This window comes from Lepisma saccharinum, chromosome 24 (genome assembly GCF_977018435.1).
Source record: "Lepisma saccharinum chromosome 24, izLepSacc3.1, whole genome shotgun sequence".
Taxonomy (NCBI): Eukaryota; Metazoa; Arthropoda; class Insecta; order Zygentoma; family Lepismatidae; genus Lepisma; species Lepisma saccharinum.
Window position 1 is genome coordinate 62,990,324 of NC_139252.1, and position 22,717 is coordinate 63,013,040.

Genomic DNA, 22,717 nt, shown 5'->3' on the forward strand with positions numbered 1-22,717 from the left:
GAAGTCCCAAAAGGGCAGGAGGTCAAAAAAGGAAACCAGGTTTCAAAAGGACAGGAAGTTCTAAAAGGACAGGAGGTCAAAAAAGAACACCAGGTTGCAAGAGGACACCAGATTCCAAATGGACACCAGATTCCAAATGGACAGCAGGTTGCAAAAGGACACAAGGTTTCAAAAGGACAGGAAGTCCCAAAAGGGCAGGAGGTCAAAAAAGGAAACCAGGTTTCAAAAGGACAGGAAGTTCTAAAAGGACAGGAGGTCAAAAAAAAGAACACCAGGTTGCAAGAGGACACCAGATTCCAAATGGACAGCAGGTTACAAAAGGACACAAGGTTTCAAAAGGACAGGAAGTCCCAAAAGGGCAGGAGGTCAAAAAAGGAAACCAGGTTTCAAAAGGACAGGAAGTTCTAAAAGGACAGGAGGTCAAAAAAGAACACCAGGTTGCAAGAGGACACCAGATTCCAAATGGACAGCAGGTTACAAAAGGACACAAGGTTTCAAAAGGACAGGAAGTCCCAAAAGGGCAGGAGGTCAAAAAAGGAAACCAGGTTTCAAAAGGACAGGAAGTTCTAAAAGGACAGGAGGTCAAAAAAGAACACCAGGTTGCAAGAGGACACCAGATTCCAAATGGACACCAGATTCCAAATGGACAGCAGGTTGCAAAAGGACACAAGGTTTCAAAAGGACAGGAAGTCCCAAAAGGGCAGGAGGTCAAAAAAGGAAACCAGGTTTCAAAAGGACAGGAAGTTCTAAAAGGACAGGAGGTCAAAAAAGAACACCAGGTTGCAAGAGGACACCAGATTGCAAAAGGACACAAGGTTTCAAAAGGACAGGAAGTAACAAGATTACAAAAGGACACTAGGTCTCAAAACAACAAGAAGTAACAAAAGGACACCAGGTTTCCAAATGGACAGCAGATTACAAAAGGACACTAGGTCTCAAAACAACAAGAAGTAACAAAAGGACACCAGGTTTCCAAATGGACACCAGATTACAAAAGGACACTAGGTGTCAAAACAACAAGAAGTAACAAAAGGACAGGAGGTCAAAGCAGGACACCAGGTTGCAAGAGGACACCAGATTCCAAATGGACACCAAGTTGCAAAAGGACAGCAAGTTTCAAATCAACAGGAAGTCCCAAAAGGACAGGATATCAAAAAAGGACACCAGGTTGGAAAAAGACATCAGATTCCAAATGGAGACCAGGTTTCAAGACGACACCAGGTTCCAAAAGGACACCAGGTTGCAAGAGGACACGGATTTCAAAACAACAGGAAGTCCCAAAAGGACAGGAGGTAAAAAATTACACCAGTTTACAAAAGGACACCAGCTTCCAAATGGACACCAGATTTCAAATGGACACCTGGTTAAAAAACGACACAAGGTTTCAAAAGGACACCAGGTTTCAAAAGGAAACCAGGTTGCAAAAGGAAACCAAGTTTCAAAAGGACAGGAGGTTAATGAACACCAGGTTGCAAGAGGACACCAGATTCCAAATGGACACCAGGTTACAAAAGGAAACCAGGTTTCAAAAGGACACGACGTAACAAAAGCACAGGACGACAAAAAATACTCCAGGTTGCATTGACACCAGGTTGCAAAAGGAAACCAGGTTGCAAAAGGAAACCAGGTTTCAAAAGGAAACCAGGTTTCAAAAGGACAGGAGGTTAATGAACACCAGGTTGCAAGAGGACACCAGATTCCAAATGGACACCAGGTTACAAAAGGAAACCAGGTTTCAAAAGGACACGACGTAACAAAAGCACAGGACGTCAAAAAAGAACACCAGGTTGCAAGAGGACACCAGATTCCAAATGGACAGCAGGTTACAAAAGGACACAAGGTTTAAAAAGGACAGGAAGTCCCAAAAGGGCAGGAGGTCAAAAAAGGAAACCAGGTTTCAAAAGGACAGGAAGTTCTAAAAGGACAGGAGGTCAAAAAAGAACACCAGGTTGCAAGAGGACACCAGATTCCAAATGGACAGCAGGTTACAAAAGGACACAAGGTTTCAAAAGGACAGGAAGTCCCAAAAGGGCAGGAGGTCAAAAAAGGAAACCAGGTTTCAAAAGGACAGGAAGTTCTAAAAGGACAGGAGGTCAAAAAAGAACACCAGGTTGCAAGAGGACACCAGATTCCAAATGGACACCAGGTAGCAAAAGGACACAAGGTTTCAAAAGGACACAAGGTTTCAAAAGGACAGGAAGTCCCAAAAGGGCAGGAGGTCAAAAAAGGAAACCAGGTTTCAAAAGGACAGGAAGTTCTAAAAGGACAGGAGGTCAAAAAAGAACACCAGGTTGCAAGAGGACACCAGATTCCAAATGGACAGCAGGTTACAAAAGGACACAAGGTTTCAAAAGGACAGGAAGTCCCAAAAGGGCAGGAGGTCAAAAAAGGAAACCAGGTTTCAAAAGGACAGGAAGTTCTAAAAGGACAGGAGGTCAAAAAAGAACACCAGGTTGCAAGAGGACACCAGATTCCAAATGGACAGCAGGTTACAAAAGGACACAAGGTTTCAAAAGGACAGGAAGTCCCAAAAGGGCAGGAGGTCAAAAAAGGAAACCAGGTTTCAAAAGGACAGGAAGTTCTAAAAGGACAGGAGGTCAAAAAAGAACACCAGGTTGCAAGAGGACACCAGATTCCAAATGGACACCAGATTCCAAATGGACAGCAGGTTGCAAAAGGACACAAGGTTTCAAAAGGACAGGAAGTCCCAAAAGGGCAGGAGGTCAAAAAAGGAAACCAGGTTTCAAAAGGACAGGAAGTTCTAAAAGGACAGGAGGTCAAAAAAGAACACCAGGTTGCAAGAGGACACCAGATTCCAAATGGACAGCAGGTTACAAAAGGACACAAGGTTTCAAAAGGACAGGAAGTCCCAAAAGGGCAGGAGGTCAAAAAAGGAAACCAGGTTTCAAAAGGACAGGAAGTTCTAAAAGGACAGGAGGTCAAAAAAGAACACCAGGTTGCAAGACGACACCAGATTCCAAATGGACAGCAGGTTACAAAAGGACACAAGGTTTCAAAAGGACAGGAAGTCCCAAAAGGGCAGGAGGTCAAAAAAGGAAACCAGGTTTCAAAAGGACAGGAAGTTCTAAAAGGACAGGAGGTCAAAAAAGAACACCAGGTTGCAAGAGGACACCAGATTCCAAATGGACACCAGATTCCAAATGGACAGCAGGTTGCAAAAGGACACAAGGTTTCAAAAGGACAGGAAGTCCCAAAAGGGCAGGAGGTCAAAAAAGGAAACCAGGTTTCAAAAGGACAGGAAGTTCTAAAAGGACAGGAGGTCAAAAAAAAGAACACCAGGTTGCAAGAGGACACCAGATTCCAAATGGACAGCAGGTTACAAAAGGACACAAGGTTTCAAAAGGACAGGAAGTCCCAAAAGGGCAGGAGGTCAAAAAAGGAAACCAGGTTTCAAAAGGACAGGAAGTTCTAAAAGGACAGGAGGTCAAAAAAGAACACCAGGTTGCAAGAGGACACCAGATTCCAAATGGACAGCAGGTTACAAAAGGACACAAGGTTTCAAAAGGACAGGAAGTCCCAAAAGGGCAGGAGGTCAAAAAAGGAAACCAGGTTTCAAAAGGACAGGAAGTTCTAAAAGGACAGGAGGTCAAAAAAGAACACCAGGTTGCAAGAGGACACCAGATTCCAAATGGACACCAGATTCCAAATGGACAGCAGGTTGCAAAAGGACACAAGGTTTCAAAAGGACAGGAAGTCCCAAAAGGGCAGGAGGTCAAAAAAGGAAACCAGGTTTCAAAAGGACAGGAAGTTCTAAAAGGACAGGAGGTCAAAAAAGAGCACCAGGTTGCAAGAGGACACCAGATTGCAAAAGGACACAAGGTTTCAAAAGGACAGGAAGTAACAAGATTACAAAAGGACACTAGGTCTCAAAACAACAAGAAGTAACAAAAGGACACCAGGTTTCCAAATGGACAGCAGATTACAAAAGGACACTAGGTCTCAAAACAACAAGAAGTAACAAAAGGACACCAGGTTTCCAAATGGACACCAGATTACAAAAGGACACTAGGTGTCAAAACAACAAGAAGTAACAAAAGGACAGGAGGTCAAAGCAGGACACCAGGTTGCAAGAGGACACCAGATTCCAAATGGACACCAAGTTGCAAAAGGACACCAAGTTTCAAATCAACAGGAAGTCCCAAAAGGACAGGATATCAAAAAAGGACACCAGGTTGGAAAAAGACATCAGATTCCAAATGGAGACCAGGTTTCAAGACGACACCAGGTTCCAAAAGGACACCAGGTTGCAAGAGGACACGGATTTCAAAACAACAGGAAGTCCCAAAAGGACAGGAGGTAAAAAATTACACCAGTTTACAAAAGGACACCAGCTTCCAAATGGACACCAGATTTCAAATGGACACCTGGTTAAAAAAGGACACAAGGTTTCAAAAGGACACCAGATTTCAAAAGGAAACCAGGTTGCAAAAGGAAACCAAGTTTCAAAAGGACAGGAGGTTAATGAACACCAGGTTGCAAGAGGACACCAGATTCCAAATGGACACCAGGTTACAAAAGGAAACCAGGTTTCAAAAGGACAGGAAGTTCCAAAAGGGCAGGAGGTCAAAAAAGGAAACCAGGTTTCAAAAGGACAGGAAGTTCTAAAAGGACAGGAGGTCAAAAAAGAACACCAGGTTGCAAGAGGACTCCAGATTCCAAATGGACACCAGGTTGCAAAAGGACACAAGGTTTCAAAAGGACAGGAAGTCCCAAAAGGGCAGGAGGTCAAAAAAGGAAACCAGGTTTCAAAAGGACAGGAAGTTCTAAAAGGATAGGAGGTCAAAAAAGAACACCAGGTTGCAAGACGACACCAGATTCCAAATGGACAGCAGGTTACAAAAGGACACAAGGTTTCAAAAGGACAGGAAGTCCCAAAAGGGCAGGAGGTCAAAAAAGGAAACCAGGTTTCAAAAGGACAGGAAGTTCTAAAAGGACAGGAGGTCAAAAAAGAACACCAGGTTGCAAGAGGACACCAGATTCCAAATGGACAGCAGGTTACAAAAGGACACAAGGTTTCAAAAGGACAGGAAGTCCCAAAAGGGCAGGAGGTCAAAAAAGGAAACCAGGTTTCAAAAGGACAGGAAGTTCTAAAAGGACAGGAGGTCAAAAAAGAACACCAGGTTGCAAGAGGACACCAGATTCCAAATGGACACCAGGTAGCAAAAGGACACAAGGTTTCAAAAGGACAGGAAGTCCCAAAAGGGCAGGAGGTCAAAAAAGGAAACCAGGTTTCAAAAGGACAGGAAGTTCTAAAAGGACAGGAGGTCAAAAAAGAACACCAGGTTGCAAGAGGACACCAGATTCCAAATGGACAGCAGGTTACAAAAGGACACAAGGTTTCAAAAGGACAGGAAGTCCCAAAAGGGCAGGAGGTCAAAAAAGGAAACCAGGTTTCAAAAGGACAGGAAGTTCTAAATGGACAGGAGGTCAAAAAAGAACACCAGGTTGCAAGAGGACACCAGATTCCAAATGGACAGCAGGTTACAAAAGGACACAAGGTTTCAAAAGGACAGGAAGTCCCAAAAGGGCAGGAGGTCAAAAAAGGAAACCAGGTTTCAAAAGGACAGGAAGTTCTAAAAGGACAGGAGGTCAAAAAAGAACACCAGGTTGCAAGAGGACACCAGATTCCAAATGGACACCAGATTCCAAATGGACAGCAGGTTGCAAAAGGACACAAGGTTTCAAAAGGACAGGAAGTCCCAAAAGGGCAGGAGGTCAAAAAAGGAAACCAGGTTTCAAAAGGACAGGAAGTTCTAAAAGGACAGGAGGTCAAAAAAGAACACCAGGTTGCAAGAGGACACCAGATTCCAAATGGACAGCAGGTTACAAAAGGACACAAGGTTTCAAAAGGACAGGAAGTCCCAAAAGGGCAGGAGGTCAAAAAAGGAAACCAGGTTTCAAAAGGACAGGAAGTTCTAAAAGGACAGGAGGTCAAAAAAGAACACCAGGTTGCAAGAGGACACCAGATTCCAAATGGACAGCAGGTTACAAAAGGACACAAGGTTTCAAAAGGACAGGAAGTCCCAAAAGGGCAGGAGGTCAAAAAAGGAAACCAGGTTTCAAAAGGACAGGAAGTTCTAAAAGGACAGGAGGTCAAAAAAGAACACCAGGTTGCAAGAGGACACCAGATTCCAAATGGACACCAGATTCCAAATGGACAGCAGGTTGCAAAAGGACACAAGGTTTCAAAAGGACAGGAAGTCCCAAAAGGGCAGGAGGTCAAAAAAGGAAACCAGGTTTCAAAAGGACAGGAAGTTCTAAAAGGACAGGAGGTAAAAAAAAAGAACACCAGGTTGCAAGAGGACACCAGATTCCAAATGGACAGCAGGTTACAAAAGGACACAAGGTTTCAAAAGGACAGGAAGTCCCAAAAGGGCAGGAGGTCAAAAAAGGAAACCAGGTTTCAAAAGGACAGGAAGTTCTAAAAGGACAGGAGGTCAAAAAAGAACACCAGGTTGCAAGAGGACACCAGATTCCAAATGGACAGCAGGTTACAAAAGGACACAAGGTTTCAAAAGGACAGGAAGTCCCAAAAGGGCAGGAGGTCAAAAAAGGAAACCAGGTTTCAAAAGGACACGACGTAACAAAAGCACAGGACGTCAAAAAATACACCAGGTTGCATTGACACCAGGTTGCAAAAGGAAACCAGATTCCAAATGGACAGCAGGTTGCAAAAGGACACAAGGTTTCAAAAGGACAGGAAGTCCCAAAAGGGCAGGAGGTCAAAAAAGGAAACCAGGTTTCAAAAGGACAGGAAGTTCTAAAAGGACAGGAGGTCAAAAAAGAACACCAGGTTGCAAGAGGACACCAGATTGCAAAAGGACACAAGGTTTCAAAAGGACAGGAAGTAACAAGATTACAAAAGGACACTAGGTCTCAAAACAACAAGAAGTAACAAAAGGACACCAGGTTTCCAAATGGACAGCAGATTACAAAAGGACACTAGGTCTCAAAACAACAAGAAGTAACAAAAGGACACCAGGTTTCCAAATGGACACCAGATTACAAAAGGACACTAGGTGTCAAAACAACAAGAAGTAACAAAAGGACAGGAGGTCAAAGCAGGACACCAGGTTGCAAGAGGACACCAGATTCCAAATGGACACCAAGTTGCAAAAGGACACCAAGTTTCAAATCAACAGGAAGTCCCAAAAGGACAGGATATCAAAAAAGGACACCAGGTTGGAAAAAGACATCAGATTCCAAATGGAGACCAGGTTTCAAGACGACACCAGGTTCCAAAAGGACACCAGGTTGCAAGAGGACACGGATTTCAAAACAACAGGAAGTCCCAAAAGGACAGGAGGTAAAAAATTACACCAGTTTACAAAAGGACACCAGCTTCCAAATGGACACCAGATTTCAAATGGACACCTGGTTAAAAAAGGACACAAGGTTTCAAAAGGACACCAGGTTTCAAAAGGAAACCAGGTTGCAAAAGGAAACCAAGTTTCAAAAGGACAGGAGGTTAATGAACACCAGGTTGCAAGAGGACACCAGATTCCAAATGGACACCAGGTTACAAAAGGAAACCAGGTTTCAAAAGGACACGACGTAACAAAAGCACAGGACGTCAAAAAATACACCAGGTTGCATTGACACCAGGTTGCAAAAGGAAACCAGGTTGCAAAAGGAAACCAGGTTTCAAAAGGAAACCAGGTTTCAAAAGGACAGGAAGTCCCAAAAGGGCAGGAGGTCAAAAAAGGAAACCAGGTTTCAAAAGGACAGGAAGTTCTAAAAGGACAGGAGGTCAAAAAAGAACACCAGGTTGCAAGAGGACACCAGATTCCAAATGGACAGCAGGTTACAAAAGGACACAAGGTTTCAAAAGGACAGGAAGTCCCAAAAGGGCAGGAGGTCAAAAAAGGAAACCAGGTTTCAAAAGGACAGGAAGTTCTAAAAGGACAGGAGGTCAAAAAAGAACACCAGGTTGCAAGAGGACACCAGATTCCAAATGGACACCAGATTCCAAATGGACAGCAGGTTGCAAAAGGACACAAGGTTTCAAAAGGACAGGAAGTCCCAAAAGGGCAGGAGGTCAAAAAAGGAAACCAGGTTTCAAAAGGACAGGAAGTTCTAAAAGGACAGGAGGTCAAAAAAGAACACCAGGTTGCAAGAGGACATCAGATTGCAAAAGGACACAAGGTTTCAAAAGGACAGGAAGTAACAAGATTACAAAAGGACACTAGGTCTCAAAACAACAAGAAGTAACAAAAGGACACCAGGTTTCCAAATGGACAGCAGATTACAAAAGGACACTAGGTCTCAAAACAACAAGAAGTAACAAAAGGACACCAGGTTTCCAAATGGACACCAGATTACAAAAGGACACTAGGTGTCAAAACAACAAGAAGTAACAAAAGGACAGGAGGTCAAAGCAGGACACCAGGTTGCAAGAGGACACCAGATTCCAAATGGACACCAAGTTGCAAAAGGACACCAAGTTTCAAATCAACAGGAAGTCCCAAAAGGACAGGATATCAAAAAAGGACACCAGGTTGGAAAAAGACATCAGATTCCAAATGGAGACCAGGTTTCAAGACGACACCAGGTTCCAAAAGGACACCAGGTTGCAAGAGGACACGGATTTCAAAACAACAGGAAGTCCCAAAAGGACAGGAGGTAAAAAATTACACCAGTTTACAAAAGGACACCAGCTTCCAAATGGACACCAGATTTCAAATGGACACCTGGTTAAAAAACGACACAAGGTTTCAAAAGGACACCAGGTTTCAAAAGGAAACCAGGTTGCAAAAGGAAACCAAGTTTCAAAAGGACAGGAGGTTAATGAACACCAGGTTGCAAGAGGACACCAGATTCCAAATGGACACCAGGTTACAAAAGGAAACCAGGTTTCAAAAGGACACGACGTAACAAAAGCACAGGACGTCAAAAAATACTCCAGGTTGCATTGACACCAGGTTGCAAAAGGAAACCAGGTTGCAAAAGGAAACCAGGTTTCAAAAGGAAACCAGGTTTCAAAAGGACAGGAAGTCCCAAAAGGGCAGGAGGTCAAAAAAGGAAACCAGGTTTCAAAAGGACAGGAAGTTCTAAAAGGACAGGAGGTCAAAAAAGAACACCAGGTTGCAAGAGGACACCAGATTCCAAATGGACACCAGATTCCAAATGGACAGCAGGTTACAAAAGGACACAAGGTTTCAAAAGGACAGGAAGTCCCAAAAGGGCAGGAGGTCAAAAAAGGAAACCAGGTTTCAAAAGGACAGGAAGTTCTAAAAGGACAGGAGGTCAAAAAAGAACACCAGGTTGCAAGAGGACACCAGATTCCAAATGGACAGCAGGTTACAAAAGGACACAAGGTTTCAAAAGGACAGGAAGTCCCAAAAGGGCAGGAGGTCAAAAAAGGAAACCAGGTTTCAAAAGGACAGGAAGTTCTAAAAGGACAGGAGGTCAAAAAAGAACACCAGGTTGCAAGAGGACACCAGATTCCAAATGGACAGCAGGTTACAAAAGGACACAAGGTTTCAAAAGGACAGGAAGTCCCAAAAGGGCAGGAGGTCAAAAAAGGAAACCACGTTTCAAAAGGACAGGAAGTTCTAAAAGGACAGGAGGTCAAAAAAGAACACCAGGTTGCAAGAGGACACCAGATTCCAAATGGACAGCAGGTTACAAAAGGACACTAGGTCTCAAAAGGACAGGAAGTCCCAAAAGGGCAGGAGGTCAAAAAAGGAAACCAGGTTTCAAAAGGACAGGAAGTTCTAAAAGGACAGGAGGTCAAAAAAGAACACCAGGTTGCAAGAGGACACCAGATTCCAAATGGACACCAGATTCCAAATGGACAGCAGGTTGCAAAAGGACACAAGGTTTCAAAAGGACAGGAAGTCCCAAAAGGGCAGGAGGTCAAAAAAGGAAACCAGGTTTCAAAAGGACAGGAAGTTCTAAAAGGACAGGAGGTCAAAAAAGAACATCAGGTTGCAAGAGGACACCAGATTCCAAATGGACACCAGGTTGCAAAAGGACACAAGGTTTCAAAAGGACAGGAAGTAACAAGATTACAAAAGGACACTAGGTCTCAAAACAACAAGAAGTAACAAAAGGACACCAGGTTTCCAAATGGACAGCAGATTACAAAAGGACACTAGGTCTCAAAACAACAAGAAGTAACAAAAGGACACCAGGTTTCCAAATGGACAACAGATTACAAAAGGACACTAGGTGTCAAAACAACAAGAAGTAACAAAAGGACAGGAGGTCAAAGCATGACACCAGGTTGCAAGAGGACACCAGATTCCAAATGGACACCAAGTTGCAAAAGGACACCAAGTTTCAAATCAACAGGAAATCCCAAAAGGACAGGATATCAAAAAAGGACACCAGGTTGGAAAAAGACATCAGATTCCAAATGGAGACCAGGTTTCAAGACGACACCAGGTTCCAAAAGGACACCAGGTTGCAAGAGGACACGGATTTCAAAACAACAGGAAGTCCCAAAAGGACAGGAGGTAAAAAATTACACCAGTTTACAAAAGGACACCAGCTTCCAAATGGACACCAGATTTCAAATGGACACCTGGTTAAAAAAGGACACAAGGTTTCAAAAGGACACCAGGTTTCAAAAGGAAACCAGGTTGCAAAAGGAAACCAAGTTTCAAAAGGACAGGAGGTTAATGAACACCAGGTTGCAAGAGGACACCAGATTCCAAATGGACACCAGGTTACAAAAGGAAACCAGGTTTCAAAAGGACACGACGTAACAAAAGCACAGGACGTCAAAAAATACACCAGGTTGCATTGACACCAGGTTGCAAAAGGAAACCAGGTTGCAAAAGGAAACCAGGTTTCAAAAGGAAACCAGGTTTCAAAAGGACAGGAAGTCCCAAAAGGGCAGGAGGTCAAAAAAGGAAACCAGGTTTCAAAAGGACAGGAAGTTCTAAAAGGACAGGAGGTCAAAAAAGAACACCAGGTTGCAAGAGGACACCAGATTCCAAATGGACACCAGATTCCAAATGGACAGCAGGTTACAAAAGGACACAAGGTTTCAAAAGGACAGGAAGTCCCAAAACGGCAGGAGGTCAAAAAAGGAAACCAGGTTTCAAAAGGACAGGAAGTTCTAAAAGGACAGGAGGTCAAAAAAGAACACCAGGTTGCAAGAGGACACCAGATTCCAAATGGACAGCAGGTTACAAAAGGACACAAGGTTTCAAAAGGACAGGAAGTCCCAAAAGGGCAGGAGGTCAAAAAAGGAAACCAGGTTTCAAAAGGACAGGAAGTTCTAAAAGGACAGGAGGTCAAAAAAGAACACCAGGTTGCAAGAGGACACCAGATTCCAAATGGACAGCAGGTTACAAAAGGACACAAGGTTTCAAAAGGACAGGAAGTCCCAAAAGGGCAGGAGGTCAAAAAAGGAAACCAGGTTTCAAAAGGACAGGAAGTTCTAAAAGGACAGGAGGTAAAAAAAGAACACCAGGTTGCAAGAGGACACCAGATTCCAAATGGACAGCAGGTTACAAAAGGACACTAGGTCTCAAAAGGACAGGAAGTCCCAAAAGGGCAGGAGGTCAAAAAAGGAAACCAGGTTTCAAAAGGACAGGAAGTTCTAAAAGGACAGGAGGTCAAAAAAGAACACCAGGTTGCAAGAGGACACCAGATTCCAAATGGACAGCAGGTTACAAAAGGACACAAGGTTTCAAAAGGACAGGAAGTCCCAAAAGGGCAGGAGGTCAAAAAAGGAAACCAGGTTTCAAAAGGACAGGAAGTTCTAAAAGGACAGGAGGTCAAAAAAGAACACCAGGTTGCAAGAGGACACCAGATTCCAAATGGACAGCAGGTTACAAAAGGACACAAGGTTTCAAAAGTTCAGGAAGTCCCAAAAGGGCAGGAGGTCAAAAAAGGAAACCAGGTTTCAAAAGGACAGGAAGTTCTAAAAGGACAGGAGGTCAAAAAAGAACACCAGGTTGCAAGAGGACACCAGATTCCAAATGGACAGCAGGTTACAAAAGGACACAAGGTTTCAAAAGGACAGGAAGTCCCAAAAGGGCAGGAGGTCAAAAAAGGAAACCAGGTTTCAAAAGGACAGGAAGTTCTAAAAGGACAGGACGTCAAAAAAGAACACCAGGTTGCAAGAGGACACCAGATTCCAAATGGACACCAGGTTGCAAAAGGACACAAGGTTTCAAAAGGACAGGAAGTAACAAGATTACAAAAGGACACTAGGTCTCAAAACAACAAGAAGTAACAAAAGGACACCAGGTTTCCAAATGGACAGCAGATTACAAAAGGACACTAGGTCTCAAAACAACAAGAAGTAACAAAAGGACACCAGGTTTCCAAATGGACACCAGATTACAAAAGGACACTAGGTGTCAAAACAACAAGAAGTAACAAAAGGACAGGAGGTCAAAGAAGGACACCAGGTTGCAAGAGGACACCAGATTCCAAATGGACACCAAGTTGCAAAAGGACATCAAGTTTCAAATCAACAGGAAGTCCCAAAAGGACAGGATATCAAAAAAGGACACCAGGTTGGAAAAAGACATCAGATTCCAAATGGAGACCGGGTTTCAAGACGACACCAGGTTCCAAAAGGACACCAGGTTGCAAGAGGACACGGATTTCAAAACAACAGGAAGTCCCAAAAGGACAGGAGGTAAAAAATTACACCAGTTTACAAAAGGACACCAGCTTCCAAATGGACACCAGATTTCAAATGGACACCTGGTTAAAAAAGGACACAAGGTTTCAAAAGGACACCAGGTTTCAAAAGGACACCAGGTTTCAAAAGGAAACCAAGTTTCAAATCAACAGGAAGTCCCAAAAGGACAGGATATCAAAAAAGGACACCAGGTTGGAAAAAGACATCAGATTCCAAATGGAGACCAGGTTTCAAGACGACACCAGGTTCCAAAAGGACACCAGGTTGCAAGAGGACACGGATTTCAAAACAACAGGAAGTCCCAAAAGGACAGGAGGTAAAAAATTACAGCAGTTTACAAAAGGACACCAGCTTCCAAATGGACACCAGATTTCAAATGGACACCTGGTTAAAAAACGACACAAGGTTTCAAAAGGACACCAGGTTTCAAAAGGAAACCAGGTTGCAAAAGGAAACCAAGTTTCAAAAGGACAGGAGGTTAATGAACACCAGGTTGCAAGAGGACACCAGATTCCAAATGGACACCAGGTTACAAAAGGAAACCAGGTTTCAAAAGGACACGACGTAACAAAAGCACAGGACGTCAAAAAATACTCCAGGTTGCATTGACACCAGGTTGCAAAAGGAAACCAGGTTGCAAAAGGAAACCAGGTTTCAAAAGGAAACCAGGTTTCAAAAGGACAGGAAGTCCCAAAAGGGCAGGAGGTCAAAAAAGGAAACCAGGTTTCAAAAGGACAGGAAGTTCTAAAAGGACAGGAGGTCAAAAAAGAACACCAGGTTGCAAGAGGACACCAGATTCCAAATGGACACCAGATTCCAAATGGACAGCAGGTTACAAAAGGACACAAGGTTTCAAAAGGACAGGAAGTCCCAAAAGGGCAGGAGGTCAAAAAAGGAAACCAGGTTTCAAAAGGACAGGAAGTTCTAAAAGGACAGGAGGTCAAAAAAGAACACCAGGTTGCAAGAGGACACCAGATTCCAAATGGACAGCAGGTTACAAAAGGACACAAGGTTTCAAAAGGACAGGAAGTCCCAAAAGGGCAGGAGGTCAAAAAAGGAAACCAGGTTTCAAAAGGACAGGAAGTTCTAAAAGGACAGGAGGTCAAAAAAGAACACCAGGTTGCAAGAGGACACCAGATTCCAAATGGACAGCAGGTTACAAAAGGACACAAGGTTTCAAAAGGACAGGAAGTCCCAAAAGGGCAGGAGGTCAAAAAAGGAAACCACGTTTCAAAAGGACAGGAAGTTCTAAAAGGACAGGAGGTCAAAAAAGAACACCAGGTTGCAAGAGGACACCAGATTCCAAATGGACAGCAGGTTACAAAAGGACACTAGGTCTCAAAAGGACAGGAAGTCCCAAAAGGGCAGGAGGTCAAAAAAGGAAACCAGGTTTCAAAAGGACAGGAAGTTCTAAAAGGACAGGAGGTCAAAAAAGAACACCAGGTTGCAAGAGGACACCAGATTCCAAATGGACACCAGATTCCAAATGGACAGCAGGTTGCAAAAGGACACAAGGTTTCAAAAGGACAGGAAGTCCCAAAAGGGCAGGAGGTCAAAAAAGGAAACCAGGTTTCAAAAGGACAGGAAGTTCTAAAAGGACAGGAGGTCAAAAAAGAACACCAGGTTGCAAGAGGACATCAGATTGCAAAAGGACACAAGGTTTCAAAAGGACAGGAAGTAACAAGATTACAAAAGGACACTAGGTCTCAAAACAACAAGAAGTAACAAAAGGACACCAGGTTTCCAAATGGACAGCAGATTACAAAAGGACACTAGGTCTCAAAACAACAAGAAGTAACAAAAGGACACCAGGTTTCCAAATGGACAACAGATTACAAAAGGACACTAGGTGTCAAAACAACAAGAAGTAACAAAAGGACAGGAGGTCAAAGCATGACACCAGGTTGCAAGAGGACACCAGATTCCAAATGGACACCAAGTTGCAAAAGGACACCAAGTTTCAAATCAACAGGAAATCCCAAAAGGACAGGATATCAAAAAAGGACACCAGGTTGGAAAAAGACATCAGATTCCAAATGGAGACCAGGTTTCAAGACGACACCAGGTTCCAAAAGGACACCAGGTTGCAAGAGGACACGGATTTCAAAACAACAGGAAGTCCCAAAAGGACAGGAGGTAAAAAATTACACCAGTTTACAAAAGGACACCAGCTTCCAAATGGACACCAGATTTCAAATGGACACCTGGTTAAAAAAGGACACAAGGTTTCAAAAGGACACCAGGTTTCAAAAGGAAACCAGGTTGCAAAAGGAAACCAAGTTTCAAAAGGACAGGAGGTTAATGAACACCAGGTTGCAAGAGGACACCAGATTCCAAATGGACACCAGGTTACAAAAGGAAACCAGGTTTCAAAAGGACACGACGTAACAAAAGCACAGGACGTCAAAAAATACACCAGGTTGCATTGACACCAGGTTGCAAAAGGAAACCAGGTTGCAAAAGGAAACCAGGTTTCAAAAGGAAACCAGGTTTCAAAAGGACAGGAAGTCCCAAAAGGGCAGGAGGTCAAAAAAGGAAACCAGGTTTCAAAAGGACAGGAAGTTCTAAAAGGACAGGAGGTCAAAAAAGAACACCAGGTTGCAAGAGGACACCAGATTCCAAATGGACACCAGATTCCAAATGGACAGCAGGTTACAAAAGGACACAAGGTTTCAAAAGGACAGGAAGTCCCAAAACGGCAGGAGGTCAAAAAAGGAAACCAGGTTTCAAAAGGACAGGAAGTTCTAAAAGGACAGGAGGTCAAAAAAGAACACCAGGTTGCAAGAGGACACCAGATTCCAAATGGACAGCAGGTTACAAAAGGACACAAGGTTTCAAAAGGACAGGAAGTCCCAAAAGGGCAGGAGGTCAAAAAAGGAAACCAGGTTTCAAAAGGACAGGAAGTTCTAAAAGGACAGGAGGTCAAAAAAGAACACCAGGTTGCAAGAGGACACCAGATTCCAAATGGACAGCAGGTTACAAAAGGACACAAGGTTTCAAAAGGACAGGAAGTCCCAAAAGGGCAGGAGGTCAAAAAAGGAAACCAGGTTTCAAAAGGACAGGAAGTTCTAAAAGGACAGGAGGTCAAAAAAGAACACCAGGTTGCAAGAGGACACCAGATTCCAAATGGACAGCAGGTTACAAAAGGACACTAGGTCTCAAAAGGACAGGAAGTCCCAAAAGGGCAGGAGGTCAAAAAAGGAAACCAGGTTTCAAAAGGACAGGAAGTTCTAAAAGGACAGGAGGTCAAAAAAGAACACCAGGTTGCAAGAGGACACCAGATTCCAAATGGACAGCAGGTTACAAAAGGACACAAGGTTTCAAAAGGACAGGAAGTCCCAAAAGGGCAGGAGGTCAAAAAAGGAAACCAGGTTTCAAAAGGACAGGAAGTTCTAAAAGGACAGGAGGTCAAAAAAGAACACCAGGTTGCAAGAGGACACCAGATTCCAAATGGACAGCAGGTTACAAAAGGACACAAGGTTTCAAAAGGACAGGAAGTCCCAAAAGGGCAGGAGGTGTAAAAAGGAAACCAGGTTTCAAAAGGACAGGAAGTTCTAAAAGGACAGGAGGTCAAAAAAGAACACCAGGTTGCAAGAGGACACCAGATTCCAAATGGACAGCAGGTTACAAAAGGACACAAGGTTTCAAAAGGACAGGAAGTCCCAAAAGGGCAGGAGGTCAAAAAAGGAAACCAGGTTTCAAAAGGACAGGAAGTTCTAAAAGGACAGGACGTCAAAAAAGAACACCAGGTTGCAAGAGGACACCAGATTCCAAATGGACACCAGGTTGCAAAAGGACACAAGGTTTCAAAAGGACAGGAAGTAACAAGATTACAAAAGGACACTAGGTCTCAAAACAACAAGAAGTAACAAAAGGACACCAGGTTTCCAAATGGACAGCAGATTACAAAAGGACACTAGGTCTCAAAACAACAAGAAGTAACAAAAGGACACCAGGTTTCCAAATGGACACCAGATTACAAAAGGACACTAGGTGTCAAAACAACAAGAAGTAACAAAAGGACAGGAGGTCAAAGAAGGACACCAGGTTGCAAGAGGACACCAGATTCCAAATGGACACCAAGTTGCAAAAGGACATCAAGTTTCAAATCAACAGGAAGTCCCAAAAGGACAGGATATCAAAAAAGGACACCAGGTTGGAAAAAGACATCAGATTCCAAATGGAGACCGGGTTTCAAGACGACACCAGGTTCCAAAAGGACACCAGGTTGCAAGAGGACACGGATTTCAAAACAACAGGAAGTCCCAAAAGGACAGGAGGTAAAAAATTACACCAGTTTACAAAAGGACACCAGCTTCCAAATGGACACCAGATTTCAAATGGACACCTGGTTAAAAAAGGACACAAGGTTTCAAAAGGACACCAGGTTTCAAAAGGACACCAGGTTTCAAAAGGAAACCAGGTTGCAAAAGGAAACCAGGTTTCAAAAGGACAGGAGGTTAAAAGAACACCAGGTTGCAAGAGGACACCAGATTCCAAATGGACACCAGGTTACAAAAGGAAACCAGGTTTCAAAAGGACACGACGTAACAAAAGCACAGGACGTCAAAAAATACACCAGGTTGCATTGACACCAGGTTGCAAAAGGAAACCAGGTTGCAAAAGGAAACCAGGTTTCAAAAGGAAACCAGGTTTCAAAAGGACAGGAAGTCCCAAAAGGGCAGGAGGTCAAAAAAGGAAACCAGGTTTCAAAAGGACAGGAAGTTCTAAAAGGACAGGAGGTCAAAAAAGAACACCAGGTTGCAAGAGGACACCAGATTCCAAATGGACAGCAGGTTACAAAAGGACACTAGGTCTCAAAAGGACAGGAAGTCCCAAAAGGGCAGGAGGTCAAAAAAGGAAACCAGGTTTCAAAAGGACAGGAAGTTCTAAAAGGACAGGAGGTCAAAAAAGAACACCAGGTTGCAAGAGGACACCAGATTCCAAATGGACAGCAGGTTACAAAAGGACACAAGGTTTCAAAAGGACAGGAAGTCCCAAAAGGGCAGGAGGTCAAAAAAGGAAACCAGGTTTCAAAAGGACAGGAAGTTCTAAAAGGACAGGAGGTCAAAAAAGAACACCAGGTTGCAAAAGGAAACCAGGTTGCAAAAGGAAACCAGGTTTCAAAAGGAAACCAGGTTTCAAAAGGACAGGAAGTCCCAAAAGGGCAGGAGGTCAAAAAAGGAAACCAGGTTTCAAAAGGACAGGAAGTTCTAAAAGGACAGGAGGTCAAAAAAGAACACCAGGTTGCAAGAGGACACCAGATTCCAAATGGACACCAGGTTGCAAAAGGACACAAGGTTTCAAAAGGACAGGAAGTAACAAGATTACAAAAGGACACTAGGTCTCAAAACAACAAGAAGTAACAAAAGGACACCAGGTTTCCAAATGGACAGCAGATTACAAAAGGACACTTGGTCTCAAAACAACAAGAAGTAACAAAAGGACACCAGGGTTCCAAATGGACATCAGATTACAAAAGGACACTAGGTGTCAAAACAACAAGAAGTAACAAAAGGACAGGAGGTCAAAGAAGGACACCAGGTTGCAAGAGGACACCAGATTCCAAATGGACACCAAGTTGCAAAAGGACAAAAGGTTTCAAAAGGACAGGAAGTAACAAAAGCACAGGACGTCAAAAAATACACCAGGTTGCAAAGGGACACTAGGTTTTAAAACAACAGGAAGTAGCAAAAAGAGAGGACATCAAAGGGCACCAGGTTGCAAAAGGGGACCAGGTTTCAAATCAACAGGAAGTCCCAAAAGGACAGGATATCAAGAAAGGACACCAGGATCCAAAATTACATCAGATTCCAAATGGAGACCAGGTTGCAAAAGGAAACCAGGTTGAAAAAGGACACCAGGTTGCAAGAGGACACCAGGTTTCAAATCAACAGGAAGTCCCAAAAGAACAGGATATCAAAAATGGACACCAGGTTGCAAAATGACATCAGATTCCAAATGGAGACCAGGTTGCAAAAGGACACCAGGTTGCAAATGGACACCAGGTTTCAAGACGACACCAGGTACCAAACGGACACCAGTTTGCAAAAGGACACGGGTTTCAAAACAACAGGAAGTCCCAAAAGGACAGGAGGTAAAGAATGGCACCAGTTTACAAGAGGGCAACAGATTCCAAATGGACACCAGGTTACAAAAGACACAAGGTTACAAAAGAACACAAGGTTTCAAAAGGACAGGAAGTACCAAAAGCACAGGACGCCAAAAAAAGACACCAGGTTGCAAAGGGACACTAGGTTTTAAAACAACAGGAAGTAGCAAAAAGACAGGACATCAAAGGACACCAGGTTGCAAAAGGGGACCTGGTTCAAAATGGACACCAGGTTGCAAAAGGACACAAGGTTAAAAATGAACACCAGGTTGCAAAAGGACACCAGGTCTCAAAAGGACAGGAGGCAAAAAAAGAGAAACACAAGTTTACAAAAGAACATCAGGTTGCAAATGGACACCAGGTTTCAAGACGACACCAGATTCCAAAAGGACACCAGGTTGCAAAAGGACAAGAGTTTCAAAGCAACAGGAAGTCCCAAAAGGACAGGAGGTAAAAAATGACACCAGTTTACAAGAGGACACCAGCTTCCAAATGGACACCAGGTTACAAAAGACACCAGGTTACAAAAAAAAACAAGGTTTCAAAACAACAGGAAGTCCTAAAAGGACAGGAGGTAAAAAAAGAATACCATGTTGCAAGAGGACACCAGATTCCAAATGGACACCAGGTTACAAAAGACACAAGGTTTCAAAATGACACCAGGTTGCAAATGGACACAAGGTTGCAAAAGGACAACAAGTTGCAAATGGGCACCAGGTTGCAAAAGGGCACCACGTTGAAAGAGGATACTAGGTTTCAAAAGAAAACCAGGTTTCAAAAGGACAACACGTTGAAAATGGACACCAGGTTGCCAAAGGGCACCACGTTGCAAGAGGACACTAGGTTTCAAAAGGACGACGTTCCAAAAAAAGATAATAGGTCAAAGGAGAAAAAGAGGTCCCAAGAGGACATGAGGCCGCAAAAGAGCAGGAGGTCCCAAGAGGATAATAGGTCAAAAGAGAACAGAAGGTCCAAAAATAACAGGAACTCTCAAAAGGACTATTGGTACGTAAAGGACAGGATGTCCCAAAAGGACATGAGATAAAAAAAAATAGGATAAGAGGTCCCAAAAGGACAAGAGGTCACAAAGAACAGGTCGCCTGAAAAGGACAGATGATCGGAAATTGACAGGAGACCAAAAAAGGACGGCAGGTCCCAAAAGAACAAGATGTCTCAAAACGACAATAGGTCAAAAAATGACAAGAGGTCCCAAAATGACAGGAGGGGAAAAATGGACACCGGGTTTCAAAAGGACAGGAAGTCCCAAAAGGACTGGATGTCCCAAAGGGACATGAGGTCACAAAAGGAAACCATGTTTCAAAAGGACACAAGGTTTGAAAAGGACACCACGTTTCAAAAGGACAGGAGGACCCGAAAGGACAGGATCTTCCAAGAGGACAGGAGGTACCAAAAGGACAGGAGGTGAAAAGCAGACAAGAGGTCTCAAAGAAATAAAGGACACCAGGTTTCAAAAGGACAGGAAGTCCCCAAAAGAACAGAAGGTCCCAAAAGGACCGAATGTACCAAAAGGACAGGAGGTCCCAAAAAAAGGAAGTTCCAAAAGTACAATAGGTCAAAAAAGGACAAGAGGTCCCAAAAGAACATCAGGTTTCAAGTGGACAGGAAGTCCCAAAAGGACAGGAGGTCCCAAAAGGACAATGTCTCAAAAGGACAATATGTCATAAATGGACAAGAGATCTCAAGAGGACAGGAGATCCCAAAAGACAATATGTCAAAAAGGGAAAATATGTCATAAAAGGACAAGAGGTCTCAAAAGGACAGGAGGTCACAAAAGGACAAGATGTCCAAAAAGGACTCCAGGTTTAAAAAGGACAGGATGTCTCAAAGAACAGGAGGTTCCAAAAGGACAGGATACTTTTTATACGTATAATATATAATGTATATATTTAATTACCTACAATAAAACATGTGCGAAAGTGTCTGATTACGTTTAGAAGTACCGTGAACTGTAAGTGGTCCAAATGAGTAACTGTTACTACATATAACTTAGATACTTATCAGAAGAAGAAAGTGTAACTTAGTATTTATCAAAAAAATAACTAAAAATACTGAACTCCACCTGTACGTAATTTGTAATCACATGAATGCTTTGTTGGTAAAAAAAATTGTAAGACTTTTTTGGATCATTAAAACTCAAATGACGATAAAACACGAACAAGCCATTCGTGTTAAACTTTCAGCCAAGAGTTTTAATTATAAAAATGCCAGTTTGTGTTTGAATATTTCCATACCGCACAGCCCTAAATTGCTTTTGACTGAGAGTTCTTAAAGGGTGGCTTTCTGACAAGGTGTGTGTCCTTCCACGTACTACATGCACTCGGAGTTGCATTTTGCAGGCTAACGAGTTTCTGGCACCTCGATCCACTCAGTCTGGAGTTTGTTTTCTGTTTGTCCTTTCATGCGTCTCATCTTATCACCATTCATTCCCATCGTCGCGATTATCCAAAAGTGGCAGAAGAGCGACGCCCAATAAACAAAATCAAATCAGATGAAGCTTCTGGTTGAATTTTTTCAACAAGGCCCAAGTGTTCTCCTTATTTTACGCCACTTTTGTGTGTCTTTTTGTTAACCGCGAGATGAAGAGACAGTTTCCAAGAAACACCAGTGCCCAAGCCAGGACTTGAAGCAGGAACCTTCAGATCGTGAGTCGATTGGCCACCAAGGCATCAAATAACGGCGGCTGACATGAACAAGCGGCCGTTGCTTATTGGTGCTTTCCAAGTCGTGTTGACCAGTGAACTAACAATATAGAAACATTGTACTTGAAAGCAGAACCTACCGCAAGAAACAAAGTCGTCTATCGCCTGCGGAACGTAGGGTCGCACGTACAGATACTCCTTGTAGAGGATGGTGCTTGCTCCCGGCTGACACATCGAGCAGATGTTACATATCTGCAAGGGTAGATTAATACATTGTAGGTGGTCACAAATTTTAACTTGGTACACTTCCCGCCACTGATTGATCTGTTGTCTGCGAGCTGTTGCCAAATGTAAGCTTGGTGTAACCATGGCGACTGCTGTTGCTGTTGCTCGAGTCTTTCCAAAGGGTAAGCAAATAATATCGATGAGCTCTTCAAGCTCTTAGATGGCAAATTCTTTCCCTCTCGCCATCTGAAATTTCTGATATCTGTATGGTGGTTGTTTTATGCGAATGTTGCAAACAAGACTGTGTCCGAAAGGTGCCAGACCGTACTTGAAGCTAACACCCTTTGATTTGATTTATTGTTCACTTCACTTTCTTGCCTCTTTTGGCTAACTGCGAAGATGGCGATGAGTGACGATATGATGAAAATTGATGAATGGACACTCACCAACAGCCATGCCCTTGCCGGGATTCGAACCCGGGACCCCTGGCATCGTAGTGCGATGTGCTAACCACCTCGGGGGCCGGCGAACACCCTTTCAGAACTGTCTCCCAGTTCAGTATCGAAACCTTGGACTGGAAGAGGAAGTCTTTCGAATTGCACTTCGACTGCAGCGCCAAATAAGATCGGTAGGTAAAAGTAATAACACATTGTTTTTCCCGCGTTTTAAACACTTTCTTTCCACCAGTGGAATCACGTAAGTATAAGAAGTTTTTAAAATGCTAGAGCAGGTAATGCTTCTTATACTTACATATCCACACATTATAAGAACTACATCCAACATCTGGTCAAACTACAATCTCGGGTGCGGCGCGCTATTGGCTCGATTGCCTGTGTACTTGGCGGTTTCGAACTCCACTAGGTGACGTCACTTCCGACAAGACGATATTTGAAGACTACTTTTTTTTTACCTTTCGGACTGAGCCCAAGTGTTCAAATTCCCTTCCCAAAGGGAACGGCGAGCTCTAGTTGGCAGAGAGCAAACCACGTGCTCTCTCCAGCCCTCCTCTTAGTGGCTGGAAGCAATCACGTAATGGCTTCCAACAGATGCGAGGCGACCGGTCATCGGGAGATGCGGCGATGACAAAGC

At 43.5% G+C, this 22,717-nt stretch overlaps 1 protein-coding gene across 1 annotated transcript in view; it reads right to left on the minus strand.

The window, feature by feature from the left end:
- The window catches only part of LOC145978222 (uncharacterized), a 72,571-nt gene that overhangs the window by 46,304 nt on the left and 3,550 nt on the right, over nucleotides 1–22,717 (minus strand). The window contains exon 3 of the mRNA XM_083110687.1: nucleotides 21,544–21,655. Within this exon, the coding sequence (XP_082966813.1) occupies nucleotides 21,544–21,655 (112 nt within the window). The remainder of the gene's footprint in view (nucleotides 1–21,543; nucleotides 21,656–22,717) is intronic.